Source organism: Podarcis vaucheri (genome assembly GCF_965113315.1).
Source record: "Podarcis vaucheri genome assembly, chromosome: 11".
In the NCBI taxonomy this organism is placed as follows: Eukaryota; Metazoa; Chordata; class Lepidosauria; order Squamata; family Lacertidae; genus Podarcis; species Podarcis vaucheri.
The window spans coordinates 14,929,348-14,945,467 of NC_138749.1; the positions used below are offsets into that span (position 1 = coordinate 14,929,348).

Genomic DNA, 16,120 nt, shown 5'->3' on the forward strand with positions numbered 1-16,120 from the left:
GTATTACCCTCTAGTTCTGCTGCAATGTTAGCAATTCATGTGCCTTGCCCAAAGAAAAAGACAATAAAGTCATCTCTGTGACAAGAATGTGTTTTGATCTGTGCACTCCTAGCTCAAAAATTATATTCTGAGGCATGTTCAAGCATCTGAGAATATAAATGTCATGGATGAGACAACACACTCTTGCACGTATGAGAATGACAGTTGCACAGTTTTCTCTCAAGCTCTCAGTATACTTTCCCCCTCTCATACTGCTGATGAATTTTCCATGCATTCATTTTAATTATTTATGGAGCAGATAATAGGCAAAACGAAGAAGATTGAAAAAAACTGCATTTCTGCCTGCAGCCTTGGCACTGCAGTTTGCCATGAAAAGAAATTTAGATGTGCCATCGGGATTTCTTTGTGTACCCCACAGAATCATTTTGCAGCATACACAACTGATAGTACTTTTGCAGCATACACAACTGATAGTACTTACTCTATAGCATATGTGTAGAATCCTTCAATAAGTCTCCAGTAATTCCAGCTGATTTCAAAGTTTCAACGATTTAGCTGTTTCTTTTAAATTTAGATTATCACTGCACAAAAAGCCCTAACTCTCATCTTTTGAAAAGGAATAAACTGTTATTACACATTCCATTAAAAATTAATATATATGAATGTGAAAGATATAAGGTTTAATTCTGATCCTTCCATGCAGTTGGTACTGTGTTTACATTAAACTATTTCTTTTTACACACACACACACATGCACACCATCTCTCCTATCATTTTGAAATCAACAATTTCCCTTCAATTCTGTAATTATATTACTGTAAGAATAGTAATAGCTACTCTTTCCTTGCATTAAGTTTTTCTTTATAAAAAAAATCCTGTTCAAAATCATGTGATTGAGGTAGATTACCATGTCAATGAAACAGACCTGCACAATTGCTTGCCTTATATGAATATCCCTAGTCATCATTCTGAGTCATCAAATGACTTGGACTTTTTGTGTACATAGTGCAGAGATGAATATTCAGAGCAACATTTTCAGTGCGTTTTCTGGCAAAGTGAAAGAGGTAATGGATATAAAGTGTTGGTACCAGCTTGAAATGTTTTAAGTAAAATCTTCTTGTCTCTTTGGGGAGTAGGTATGTTTCTGTCTGTATCTTTAAATACAGCTTTCATGAAGACCATTTATAGTTGTTGTTGTTGTTATTGTTATTAAGGATTCTATTTTCAGCTTCCTAGCACATCTCTAGCTGTCATAAAGATTAGTATTGCTCCCTGTATACAGAGCTGCTGAATAAATGAATGTATCAGCATGTAGCCTTGAGGAGACCAATGCAATTTTCATCATGATAAATTGCATAATAAGCGAGAAAGTGTTTGCTTATTAATCCATAACAAGATTTAGATTGAAAACGGCCTGTTACATCCGTGACAGGTACAGTACTGGCTTGCAGAAGGACTTAAGATGGAAAGAAATGGAGCAACAAAGTGTGCAGGGGGTTAAGTGTGCATCTTACCCTCCCGGTGCCCTGCTGAGCTGCCCCTTTTTTGTGCCTGATTTACCGTGCACAACAATAAGAGCGCACAGCTGCCTCGCTTCTGTCTGTGATGTTAAGCATGGTTTATAAAGGAGCTTTTATGTCGAGCGTGTGGTTCCGAGGGGGTGGGGGGGAAGGGGGGAAACCACTCCGCATTTATTGACAAAGAAAAACACACGCGGTGTTTATCTTTTTGTGTGTTCGGTGCGCATCTGTGTGTGCGTGCACACTGAATAAAATACATCGCCGAAGCTGCAGTATTCTGCCGAGCTTTGAATTTTCTCCTGCGCGAGGTCTAAACCCATCTCGCTCTCCCTGCCATTTTGTGCCTCTCACCTCCCTCCCCCCCCCCACACACACACCCTGAAAAAAAGAGAGAGATTAGACTGTGGAAGATATGTTGAGTGGAACTGCACAGGAGGATTAAGAGTATTTTTCTAGCATTAATTAGGCTTTGATTTCTAGGCTTGGACATCTGTAGGGATCTTTGTTGCCCATAATTTCCCTCCTTTGCATTATAAGCTGCAGTTTGATTCAGATTACTCTGTACAGTTTGTTCTTGCACACTTTTGTATAATTAAGCACCGGCTTTTAATTTATTTTTTTTAAGTGGTGGTGGTTTTTTTGTTTTTTTTTTGAGGGGGTGCAATTTATCAGTACCGTCCCTGCATAGCTCCCATCCATTTTGACGGAAATTGCATCGAAGCAGACCTTGGTGGCAGTGAGAGCCCTTTCTATCTTCAGGCTGCATTAATCGATGATGGCAAGCAACATATAGACTCCGGTCGTACAAAAAATATATATAAGGAAAAATATATCTGATTGTGTGTGAGAACCTGGGAGCCAGTGGAGAGATTGCAGGATATGAACATCAGATACCAAGGCTTAGGTATCTTCTACCCAAGGAATTCATGAAGGGCTCATTTGTCCTTCTGAGTTGAATGGAGTGGTCATATTTTTTTGGGGGGGGGGAGGGAAATTAGTGATTTCCTCGTAATAAACAGAAAGTTCTACAGCCCAGTTGCCCAGCAATAAAACGTTTGTGCATGTTATGGCACCATCCTGCACGTGTATTCAGAAATAAGCCGTATTGAGGTCAGGGGGCTTACTCCTGGGTAAGTGGTGCCTCTGAATTGCTAGCATCAGAAATATATGAACTGGAGTTATTATTTTAAATTCATAAGTGTTTACATACTTATGAACAAGTTGTTTACAAATTAAGTATCTCGTGTGTTGAGACAAATGTGTATATGCTTTGGGTTGTGCCACTGGGTGGTTTTTTAGGGTAGTTGAAAGGAATGTTTCTACCCTTTTATCATCTTTAAGTGACCTTATGAAAACTCTTTTCGTCATAGTGTTTGTAAGTCTTAGTTGTTTTCATATTTTTCAACTAAAAAGAAAGAATCCCCCGTCCCTCAAAATCCCCGGCTTTGTGCCCTTTAAGTACTGGAACCTACTTGTTAACTATATTGGTTGCAGTGAGGGGGGGGGACTTCAGTGTGGAAATACTAATAAGTTAAAGGTTGAGATTATAGCATCATTGATTGAGCTGGGGCAGAGGACAACACACGCCATTCATTCATTCATTTGTTTGTTTGTTTGTTTGTTTGTTTGCTGACTTTATGTCCCACCCTAGGGTGCCAAACAGTCTAAAAACAAGTTACAATTAAAACCATTACTCCACCCAGAGATCTCAGAGTTGCAACGAACAGAGTCCCTCGCCCACCAAAATGTCTAGGGAAATAGGAATGTTTTCAGATTTCTCCTTAAAGTGAATCCTGATGTCAACACACACACCTGAATAGGGATGGCATTTGAAAAAACAGGGAGTCACCACTGAAAATACCCTGTCACACCTGCAGATTGTAGGGTCTGGGTAGTTGATATTGGGGGCAATGCTCTTTTCGGTATTCAGGTTCCAAACCATTTAGGGCAGGAATAGGCAAATACCGGCGCTCCAGATGTTTTGGGACTCCAGCTCCCATCATCCCTAGCTAACAGGACCAGTGGTCAGGGATGATAGGAATTGTAGTTCCAAAACATCTGGAGGGCTGGAGTTTGCCTGTGCCTGATTTAGGGCTTTATATACTAGTGCTGGGATGCAGGTGGCGCTGTGGGTTAATCCACAGAGCATAGGGCTTGCCAATCAGAAGATCGGCAGTTCGAATCCCCATGACGGGGTGAGCTCCCGTTGCTCAGTCCCAGCTCCTGCCCACCTAGCAGTTCGAAAGCACATCAAAGTGCAAATAGATAAATAGGTACCGCTCCGGCGGGAAGGTAAACGGCGTTTCCATGCGCTGCTCTGGTTCACCAGAAGCAGCTTACTCATGCTGGCCACATGACCCAGAAGCTGTATGCCGGCTCCCTTGGCCAGTAAAGCGAGATGAGCGCCACAACCCCAGAGTCGGCCACGACTGGACCTAATGGTCAGGGGTCCCTTTACCTTTACCTTATACTAGTGCTAACACCTTGAATTGGTCCTGATCGCTCACTGGCAGCTTTCAGGACCTGTGCAAAGGCAGGCATTTTAGCAGGGTGTCTTAAAGCTACAAAGTGCTCATTGCAGTAGCCTCCACCCCTTCCTTTGATGTGGAGGCATCAAAAACCGGCATCCACTTCCTCTTGGAAAGCTATTCTCTGCTATGTTGTTATGGAAGCTTGACTGTACTATACTCCTCAGCAAAAGTTCCCAACCCACTCAGAACTTGACAACCTAAACCTACAATACGGGACACATTTGAATTATTTGGCATGTATTTATCCATCTTCTGTCTTGCTTTTTCAGTGCTAGGAAATGTTCCATTGAAAGACAAATAATGGTTGTACAAAAGAGAGAGTTTGGCGGCGGCAGCTCACCCTGAAGGACTGAGAAATTGTGCCTGCTGTATTCTTTGCAACAATAAAAGAACCCCGGCTTTTTCTTGCATTTGGACACCACTCCTCTGTTTTTTATATCTTTCCATACAATCCTTTCTTTAAATGGTGCTGGCCTCACTGGGGTGATCTCTCTTACATCAGGGCGTGTCTCACTTGTGGATCTGAATCACGAGCTGACCAAGTGTTCTGTTGCAGGTGTGAGGAACCTGTAATCCTCAAGGTATTGCTGGACTCAACTCTCATCAGCTCCAGCTCACACAACCAATGGTCAGGGATGCTGGGAGTTGTAGTACAGCAACATCTGTTGGGCCACAGGTTTGCCACCCATGCTCTGTAGTAGAGCTTTCCGAACTTTTCATGTTGGTGACACACTTTTTAGACATGCATCATTTCGTGACACGGTAATTCAGTTTTACTTTCAAACCAGAGGTTAAACTAACCCCTTTCCAGCCCCAGGATGAGCACGAGGAACGTTCGCACGACACACCTACTCACTGCAGCCGACACACTGTTGTGTTGTGACACATAGTTTGGAAGGCTCTGCTCTATAGCCTTGACAATTAAAGCAAGGTCCTGTTCACTCCAGATCTGTTAAAAGTTTACTCTTTCAAAAGAAAAAAAAGGGGTTGCATGCGTGTTAGCGGAATATGCTGAATATCTAAACTGAAAAGTTGTCTTCATCTTCATTAAATATCTTCAGTATTCAACTAACTCATTCATTCCATCAGCACAAGGAATTTTGGCTGTGCAATGGACCTCCCCTTCCTTTCTCTCTCCTCTTCCTACACACCTTAAATCTGTTCTGGGACAGATCTGGGGGAGGCTTCATGGTGAGAAGGGTGGCTCCATTGCACAAGTGGAAATCCTTGTTCTAAAGGAACGGATGCATTGGATACGACCCTTTTCTTAGTTATTCTATATGGTGAAGGATTCTAATATCTTTGTAACCATTAGATATTATGGAATTGAGTATTCTAGTATCATAGCATTAACACCAGTAGCAATATCATAGAAACAAAGGGAGCTGTTTTGCTGCTTATCCATCCAGCCCACTATAGTCTACCATAACTAAAAGTGGCTCTCCAGAGTCTCCAGCAGAGAAGGTTCTCATACTTGCTGCCTGGTCTTCATAACTGGAGATGCAAAAAAAATGAACCTAGGATCTTTTGCAAAGCGTGTCCTGTCACATCAAGCTTTGGCCTAGTCCCTCCCCAATCAATATCATATTCACGCTACAGATTTCTGTTAACAGTAACACCCATAGCATTTTATAAATATGGCTTCTTGCATAACAGCAATCTGTGTGTAGGTGGGAATGATAGGCGGCCCCCCTCGTAGTGTTAATGATGTGGAAGAGTAAACTCCTCAATAAAATATTAAGCACTGGGACCAGCCTGGCTCTTCCTTGCCCATCTTAGCTTTGCATCTGCCTCTATTTTGGTCTTCTGACTTGGTGCAGTGTGCCTGCTCCCTCATGCAGATTTCTTGCTCTGACAAGACCAGCTGGCCCAGCTATAGGAAGAGGTTAATCTCTGGCCACATACTAACACTACAGAGTGTCGTTAATGAATTAACAAGGAGCCTGTTGCTTTTCTGGGGGGGGGGGGAATCCATGCTTTGCCCAACAGGAGGAGGGAGAGTGCTGTTGGCAGAAACACATACAGATCTTTCTTAGGACAGAAATTCTTAGGACTTTGCATGTTACCTTTTTAATACAGCTGCCTCTTTCCAGGGCTGCACTCAGAAGGTTCATAAGTACAACATTTTGCAAGATTATCCCGTGGCAGCAAGGGGGTATGTGTGCAGAAGAAAGAGAGAGGAGGAGGCTTGAGTAGGGCATTGATCTGGGAGGAGCTTCCAGTTTTTCGTGAATCTTTAGACATGTGTGCCGTGTCCAAGGGCACACCATGGCTTTCAGTACAGCTGTTGCCATCAATCAACAGATTAATCCACTAAAGTTTAAGTTGATTGATTTGTGAAGGTGAGTTGTAACTGGTGGCCTGGTAACTCCTTTGTTTGATTCTGAGGTTTTCGATGACTTTCTAGAAAAACCAATGCATGAGTTAATTTACGCTTCAGCGTCTCAAAACCTCATCCATGTTAAGGTTTAGGTATTTTTTTATTTATTCATGCAAATGCATTTAAGTGCATCAAATCATTTGAAAGGAAAATACTTGAATTGTTGATAACCCTCTTAAAAATGCTACTTGCTCATTCTGCCTGATCCGAGGCAGTAAAAGGGTCTTGGGTAAATGGGTAAGTGTTGAAGTTACCCAGTCTGATAAGAAGGTACAGGAATTCTGTACCCCCTTTTCCCAAATATAAAAAAATCATGAGCTCCAACTCTCGTTCTGTCGTCTTTCTAGACTTTTTCTCATCTTTAAAAAAATAGAGAGGGAAGTTTTTGTCTCCTCTTTCTTCATTCCATCACGTTACCTAACAGAATTCTCAGCCAACAATTTTTTTAACTGCAAGCAGCGTTATTCTAAGTGACATTGCAAATGAATGTTTTTGTTTTTTTAAGAAGTGTTAGCTCATAGAACAGGGGTCTTTCCTGCTCATCATCCTTGCTGTTTTCAGTGCCTACACAAAACTGATTCTAAGCATCAATGGTTACATCATTTGTAAATGAAAGGTGAGGAAGAGGTGACACAATAGAAGTTTATAATCTTATGCACGGTGTGGCGAAAGTGGATGGGGAAGTTTTTTCTCCCTGTCTCATAACACGGGAAGTCGTGGGCATCCAACAAAGCCAAATGTTGAGAGATTCAGAACAGATAAAAGCACTTCTTTGTGCAGCAGCACATAGTTTAACTATGGAACTTGCTGCCACAGGAGGCAGTGATGCCCACCAACTTTGACGGCTTTAAAAAAGGATTAGAGTAAAACCTGGGGGACAAGGCTCTGTGTGTCTCCTAGCCACAATGACGGTGTTATACCTGCACTGTCAGAGACACTATGGTTTGGAGCACCAGTTGCAGGGATTCGCAGGTGGGCAAAGGGCCATTGCATTCATGCCCTGCAAATACACAGTGGCATCTGGTTGGTCACTGTGAGAACAGGATGCAGGGCTAGCTGGGCTATTGGCCTGATCCTGCGGACACTTCTTATTTGCAGGCAGATGCAAATTGAGGGGGAAGTCAGTGCAAATAGCAACCTGCTTCCTCGGATCCGAGTCCTTGCGATTCAGCTTAACCAAAAAGGTTCTCTCTGCAAATGATTAGAAGAAGGTGGGAAAGATCTTACAGTGATTTAGAGCTACAAATGCCAGCTGAATTTTTAGTGTGTAGTGGAAGTGTGAATTAGTATACGTGCCTGAAGACTCGTCCAGGTCTTCAAGCTACGGACTGGACAGCATTATCAGGCTTCGGAATTTGCTCATGTTCTCCTTACAACTGGTCACTTGTAATTCTTCCTTTGCTTCCTGTTTGGAGCAAACCTGAGGTTGCTCAATTTAGATATCTCACAGTGGTTTATTTACACCAGGAGCTGAAGGAGGAAATTGGTGTAATGGAAGCAGCGAGTATGCAAGCCGGAGCCCCGCTCATGATGGGCCTGTTTCACTGTATTATATTGTATCTGCTTGTCAGTAGATAATAAAGTGCTAGTTACTTAATGGAGTCCAGGTAGTTTTACAAATATTATATAGATAAAGCAGGAAATTCCCACACGGAGATTATCCTCCCTTGACAAGGGAGCCTACCAAAACTGCAAAGTACCCTGTATCAAACCACAATTGGCTTAGGTTTGTGTTCCCTCTCTCTGTCAGAGGTGCCAACTTGAATAAAATATTGTGGGGGCCAGGTAAACCCCACCCCACATGATCACATGATGCAGTGCACACATACCATTTGAATGGGAATGCCCATCAACTTTGTGGGGGCCTAGCCCCTCAAATATTTTATTTTTTTATTGTGGGGGCCAAAGCCCCCAGACCCCCCCCCAGGGGGTCTTCTGTGCTCTCTACATTGCTCTCTACTCCACGTAGATTTAGGTTGAGAAATATTGTTAAGTGCTATACTGAGGATGAAGAAAGCCGATACTTAACTTTAACTGTTCCAAATGCCTTACTCAAAGCTGGCTCTCCAGGTTACTACACCCATTAACTATATTTTCAAATGTCTAGGAATTAGCCACACATCAAGCCCAGTTGAAGTGTTTACAAATGCCCTACAGTGAGACTAGCAGGAAGGATCTTTTCGCAGTTGTTGGCCAACAAAAGCAACCTAAGTTTTTTTCTGCCGCATAAATTACTGATTGTTCACTGGCTGCTTACTGGTTGTTCATCGTCGCATACTAATCCCTGTGCTTTCCAGTATCCTAAAGTCAGTGGTGTTGTTGGCAACAAACAACCAGATATTTTGTGTTTGAATAAATTTTGTCTAGAGCAATGTAAGAAATTCCGCACCTGAACACCATGTTTTTGGTGGTGGCTGGTCTGCTTTTGGAACGGCTGAAGTTGAGAAGAGGCTGACTTAATGGAGGAAGCCCAAATGGAAATGAAGTCAGTATTTCCAGGGCTCTTTGGTCCTGTCAGCCGGGATAAGACAGGGCGGGGCGGCGGGGAGAGAGACACCAACTGTACTTGGCTGATTGCAATAGTAATCGTTGCAGAGTGATGTGCGTATTGCCTCTAAAACTTTTTCCAAGAAATAAAACTACAGTTCTTTTGCATGACACTGTACATTTGTGTTGGCCCGGGTTCTTGATATGTATTCAGTACTACGGCTAGATAATTTGTTAACAAGGCCTTTTTAACACTTTGGACAGATGCACATACTGTTTTCAATCTTCACGGTTAATTATTTGATTTTGTATTAGATGCTCGAACACCCTGACTCCTAATCACTCCTCATTGTTGGAAGTCCATTATATTCTAACTGTTTGAGTGCTCCCGTTGACCTTGAACTGACATTATAAGCTGTGTCTAATCTTTTCACTCTATATTTCTAATGCTTCTTTTCTTCCTCTTTTGCCCCCTCCCTTCTCCCTTTGTCTGATCTCTGATTAGCATCACAATGGGGCTGCCTCTGAGTCCAGCAGCTGACTCCGCCCGCTCGGCACGACACGCTCTCTCGCTCATTGCCACGGCCAGACCACCCGCCTTCATAACAACTATTGCCAAGGAGGTGAGCAAAAGAACTTTTCCAGGGCTTGCTGTGCTCCACTTCAGAAGGAACAATCACTTCCTTGTTTAACAACAAGAAACATCTGGGCATTCACCATATATATATATATATATATATATATATATATATATATGCAGGTTTTGGTGTCTTCGGGTGTCTTCCCGTGTAAGAGTCGGGGTGTCTGGGCGACGTTTCGACGAGGTCTCACTCGTCATCTTCAGGCTGGTGCTTTCGGCTTCTTGTTACTGGAACAGAGCAGAACGTCGCCCAGACACCCCGACTCTTACACGGGAAGACACCCGAAGACACCAAAACCTGCATTCCTGTACCCGTGAAAATCTACGAAAGCAAATATATATATATATATATATATATATATATATATATAGTGTATTTTGTGTGCACTGGCATACAAGTGCAATATGTACACGGGTTTTTGCATCCAAAACACACACACATTATATATGTGTATAAAGAGGGGTGGAAAACAACTAGACAGTCCTTCAGTCAGGCTCCGAACCCATAAAGTAATCTGCAGAGTAATTTCATGTGTATATTTATTTGGGCCTCGGGCTCTGAGCTGATGACAATATTGTCAACTGTACTCAGAAACAGAACACTGTCATATATTTAATCATTGCTTTGTAACACTGCATTGTGACTTGGAGCCAAACAAGACATTTGCTTAGTACATAGCATGCAGTTTCATATCTGCTTACCCACCCTGCACATATACTGGTGGAAATGTGGGGGGCGGCATTTTTTACTGGCAAGGCAGCATGCAGGGGGGACGATGCTTTACCCCCCCCCCACTGCAGTTGGAATGGAGAGCCCCCCTGCCGTCCCTTGCATGGGTCAGAGCCTTAGAAGACAAGTCCCTGTTAAGAAGAAACAGGCTCTCAGGTGGGAGCTGGGAGGGTCTACCTTTCTGAGTAGGGATGAAGGATATTATATTAATGGGATGAAGGGCCTTTGTATATATTCTCTTTCTTTCTTCTTTATCTTTTCTGTCTCTCTATTGCTTGATTTTTCTTTCGTCTTATTTTGGTTTTTTGTTATTCTTTGTTTTTAGACTAGTTTGACGTTTATTGTATTTTATGTTGAAAACTTTCAATAAAAAAAGAAGGAATGACCCTATTGGGAGTGAAGGGATAAGCTCTCCTTCCCAGCACACTGCCTTCCCAGTGGCTTTTGCCACTCCATTGCTCATTGTCCCTCTGTACATATTCTCAGAGCCACCCTGTCTGTGTGAGAAAGCTTGCCAGCACACGCAAAGTACCGTATTTTTCTGTCTATAAGATGCCCCCGTTATATTTTGTGGGACTCCAATTTGAGAAAATGGGGGAGATGGCCCAGAGTTGTGGAGCTCACTAGACGTGAGAAAGCGTCTGCCCGATAGCCACCAACCGTTGGCAAGCGCAAGCACAATTGACACAGTGGAAGCCAATCCACAGCAGCCCTGGCCGCAGCCACCAATCACCAACACAATTGCCGCAGCATCAGCCAATCCAAAGCAGCCCTTGCCGCAGCTACCAATCACCAATCCATTGAACGAAGTAGCAGCCAATCCAAAGCAGCCCTTGCCGCAGCCACCAATCACCAACACAATTGCCGCAGCATCAGCCAATCCAAAGCAGCCCTTGCCGCAGCCACCAATCACCAACACAATTGCCGCAGCATCAGCCAATCCAAAGCAGCCCTTGCCGCAGCTACCAATCACACACCCAATCGCCGCTGACAACCTCCTGCTCGCGGCTGCAACCAATCGCCCGTCCCCCCATTGCACTATCCGTGTACAGGACGAGCCCTGATTTTGAACATTATTTTACAGTTTTAAAAAAGGTAGTTTTATACACGGAAAAGTACGGTATTTACTAATCCATACTGACTCAGCTTGAGAATTCATCTTGAGTTGCGAGCTGTCATTTTGACCTGGTTGCCAATTATGCACCAAGCATGAGACTTATTCCTGACCAGTTTATCCAGAGTAAGAACTGTTAGCATTGTGAACATCCTCGTTCGCCCCATGTACTTTGCAAAGGAGGAAGTCATAAGGAAGAACCCACTGATACTCATTATGAGCACTTAGGAGAAATAATCACTACCAATTAGAGCTTTCCTAGTACTTTTTTCTTTAAGAAAGAAAATCAGTAAAGTCCTGTGCTGGTAAACATAGCTGTGACTTTATTGCCAGGAAATAAAGTGAGAATCCGACGGAAAGGGTTAAATGTATTAATTGCTCGAGTTTCATAGACATAATACATATAATGTACAAATACGAGCAGATGTTCTTCATCCCCATTCTCTGTCATTAGTGTTCAGTGGAATGACTCTGTCCTTCGTTCTGTTACACCTGCCTTCCATTTTAACTCTGATAATTTTAAAGAGAGAGATATAGTTACTGAATAGAGAATACTGTGTTTGCCACAGTTTCTAGATCGTTCGCCCCGTCCCCTCTCCCCCAGCTACCAACGGTCCTTGGTGCATGTGGGGATTCACTAAATTACAGTGCATGCAATCCCACTGAGATTTCTTTTTGCATGGTGTTTTAGATCTATGTGCCTTTCTAACCTGTAAGACTTCAGCAAATATCCTGTGATTAGCAGGCAGGGCCAAGGATGGACATAAAAAGGGGAAGACATTGGTGCCCCTTAGCACACAAGGACCAGCAATGTGGAAGCCAAAAATCCAGGGGAAAATTTGAATGTAAGCATCCCTAACAATCCTACTGTTTTTTACAGGTGCACAGGCACACTGCTCTCCAAGCAAATACTCAATCTCAGCAGAATATTCATACCAGTACGTTGGCTCGGGCCAAAGGAGAAATTCTGAGAGTTATTGAAATACTAATTGAAAAAATGCCTATGGATGTTGTGGATCTTCTTGTAGAGGTAAGGCCACCTTCTATGAGCCATGTTTGTGTTTCTTGTTGGGCAATTCGATGATCGTGACATTTGCGCAGGCCTTTCAAGGTGCTGAAGGCATTTGTGCCTATGTTTGACCTGGTTATTTTTTTAGAAGAAAAGACAAGTACGTTTTCATTGGCTCACCAGCTGGTAAAATAAATCAAAGCCTTTGCAAAGCACTTTGAGGAGGTAGTTCATGATAGAGAAGATGCTTTGCATTCAAGAGATCCCTGATTCAATCTCTGGATGGCGGTTAGGAAAGACTCACTCAAAAAATTCAGAGAGCCCCAGCCAAAATACTGGCCTAATGTTGACTGTATGCCTATCACATGAAGACTCCACTTGATAACTTGCCCTTACTGCTGCTATAGCGTGATGAGCCCATTCACCTTGCAGTACCTCTAGCATCCTCTGATTCTAGCATCAGTCTGGAGAAATCACATTTCCTTGGCAGTCATCACAGTGCTGAATACGAAGCACACACCACTGTCCCCCTAACAGTTCGGTAAAACAAAATAGTGAGCTAGAGAGGAGGGACAAGTCATTTCCTGGAGGCTTCTTCAACTTGTGTTGTGGAATTTGTTTGATCTGGCGCGACCCCCGCTAATTGATTTACGATCCTCAATTAGCTCTTTACTGCCCGGCACACTTCTCCTGCCGCACGCTCTGCTCCGATCTCTCAGTCACGCCGTAGCAGAGATTACACAGCGGTGTAAAACTGTCATGTAGCTTGGCTTCCAGACAAACACACACAGTCCAGGTTTGTCTATTTACAGCTTTTATTCCAACATTTCTCAGGAATTTCCAGGACTATTTGCAGCCATGACAAAACTGCATCCTTTCCCCACAAAGTACCGAGTGGGACTGGCATACTCTTCCCAAGCTCCTCCCAAGCTTCCAAAATTGACGTCAGAATGGTGTGGCATCATGGGAAGAACTTAACCCGTTAAGTTCCAACCTCAACACCCCCCCTTGCTGCACCTTCTGACAAGACCTTTTTGAGCTCAACACCTTACCCTTTGCCTTGTGCTCCTTCCCAGCATCTTTCCCAGGCACCTGTTGAACCCTTTCAACACTCCCAGAATCACACTGTGCGAATCTCGCCCACGCACATGTTGCCTGGTATCTTTCAGGTGGAATGCCCTTTGTTGTGCGACTAGACCTTCTGGGCATAAACTCAGATGTTACCTCTGACTCACTGCCACCAGGAAATGTGTCCTCAGCATCACGGGATTCCCCCTCTGACTTAAAACGTTTTCGAATCCTCTCCATTACACTCACAGGAGAACTAGGCTCGCTTTTGGCCTCCCTTTTTACAACTTGTGGAGAAACTACCGATACCTCCTCCTGTTCCTGACTTTGGTCAGTTACCTGATCGTCATCATCAGACTCAGCTTCTTCTTCCTCCCCCTCATAATCTTCCTGTTCTGAATCAGAGAGACACTCTGAAAGAACATCACGCTTGACAGCAGCTTGTGTCTTTTTATCCTGCTCATAGAACTCAGCGTGTTTACTGATCAGTAACTTACTCTGATCACCTGATGGAAATGCAAATCTCCATGCACTCGCTGTTGGCTCATACCCACAGAAGATCATTTTTCGGAACTTGGATCTGTCTGGCCCCTGCAAAGCAGCAGGTACCGGCACAGACGCACGTGACCCGAACATACGCAAAAAATGAATCTGGGGTTTCCTGCCATGCAACAGCCCAAATGGTGTGTCCCCTACCATGGAATTGTAGGTGCGATTCCAGGTGAAGCTTACATACTTGATTGCCTCCAGCCAAAACCTCGGAGGTAACCCAGAGTCTTCCAGCAACACCTGTGCAGTTTTAACCAGAGCCTGACACTTCCGCTCTGCCACCCCCCCCTGATTGGGTGAAGTCACTGTGTGACGTATCCCTTTCTTGCGAAAGTACTTCTGCAAAGCAGAACCTGTAAACTCAGCTCCTCTGTCACTTGTGACAGCTTGCACTTTGGTGGAAAACCTTTGTTCCACCCCCTCAATCCACCCTTTGATCAGCTGTGCTGCATCATCCTTGGATTTGAGGCCATGTATCCAGGAATTCTGAGTAAAATCCTCCTGCATCGAGAGCAGAAACTTTGACCCTCCCAGACTTGGTTCCTTTACAGGACCCCACAAATCTATGTGAATCAGTTCAAAAGGCCTTGTTGTTATCCTCTCTACTTTTGGATAACTGCAACCTTTTACCTTTGCCAGTTTGCAAGTTTCACAACTTACAGCATGTCCGCATTCTGAGATCTTACAACCATTGGAAACTTCCGGCAGCACCTGTAGTTCTTCAAGAGAACTATGAGCTGTACGTGTATGCCAAGCATGTACGCATGAATCATGATTGGGAATTGTAGCACGCAGTGCTTGTGCTTTCTCAACCTTCCCACCACCCTCCAGAGACGTTTTAAGAATGAAGAGATCATTCTGCCCCTTTTTAACCTTGGCAAGCATCCTCCCTCCTTTGGAGATTGTGCACACATCACCCTGAAAACAAACCGTAAATCCCTTTTTCAGTAAATAAGGCACAGATAAAAGACAGTGTTGCATCCCAGGAACAGTACAACACTCCAACGTTTCCTGTAAAATACAAAAATGCAAATTTACAGCATTAGTCATATTTCTTTTCTGTCCATTTGCAAACAGTACAGTTTTCCCGGCAGGAATTGCCGTGCAGTTCCACCTCTCGACAGCAGGTGTCTCTGGAATCAAATTGCGATTAGCTGCAGAGTCAATAACAAAACTTAGCTCTTGGCTTGTCCCACGGCTGTCTTCAGCCAACGCCAGACTAGCCGTGATTTGATAAGTCTCTTCCTGGCACCTGGCACGTCCACCAGCCTCAGTCCCACGCCTGGTTGTTTTCCCAGACTGGTTGCCATGGAAACCCAACTGGTTCCCATGAGAGGTGTCCTTGAAGCCTTCCTGTGCAGCTGCCCCTCTGCTCCGGTGGGGGCAATCTTGACGCAGATGTCCCGTTGCTTTACACACGTAGCAACGACGAACTCCAGTGGAAAAACACTGCCTGGGGCTCCTCCCAGCTGGCCTCCTTCTCCTTCTTCCGGAGAAGCACTCCTTGCCAGATCCGCCCCCCCTGAACTGCCGCTCCATTCCAGCAGATTCAGTGGAAAACTTTTCAAACTTGCCTTTGGAACTTTCCGCCCCCCCGACTTGCTCACTAGCACTCCTTGAGGCTAAATCATCAGGAACAGGGGCTCCAGCCATCTCTAGGCTTTCAGCTTCCATCTGCCCTAGGCCTCCTGTTGAGCCTTCACACAGACGTTTCAGCACACTCCAGGCCTCACACGCAGATTCAATGCTTTCCAGGTGATGTTGCAAATCGGCATGAACACCTGCTCTCAACATGCAGACCTCAGCTCTCATAGCTTTCTCCCTCTGCATTTTCTCCTCCAGAGAAACAGACTTCAGCTTTCCTGCATCTCTGTCCACCAGTTGCACTGGTTCCCTCTGGGAAATGTCCCAAACCTCCGTGGCTATGAACCACGCTCTCACCCATCTTGCCCAGGTATTCCACGCTTGGGCGGTGAGTTCCTCAAGCTGTTCAAACGGAGCTTGAATCACCTCCTGGCCATCTGCCATGTTCTCCCGTTCTCCCAAGTTGGCCCCAAGCTGTACTTACGAAAGCACCAGCTCTTCTGGCGTG

General features: G+C 44.2%; 1 protein-coding gene across 5 annotated transcripts in view; it reads left to right on the forward strand.

Moving 5' to 3' along the window:
* WDR7 (WD repeat domain 7) overlaps nt 1-16,120 on the forward strand; it is a 228,882-nt gene that overhangs the window by 148,290 nt on the left and 64,472 nt on the right. For all 5 annotated transcript variants that reach the window (XM_082241763.1, XM_082241764.1, XM_082241767.1 and 2 more), the window contains 2 exons: nt 9,424-9,541; nt 12,283-12,432. In XM_082241763.1, the coding sequence (XP_082097889.1) occupies nt 9,424-9,541; nt 12,283-12,432 (268 nt within the window). The remainder of the gene's footprint in view (nt 1-9,423; nt 9,542-12,282; nt 12,433-16,120) is intronic.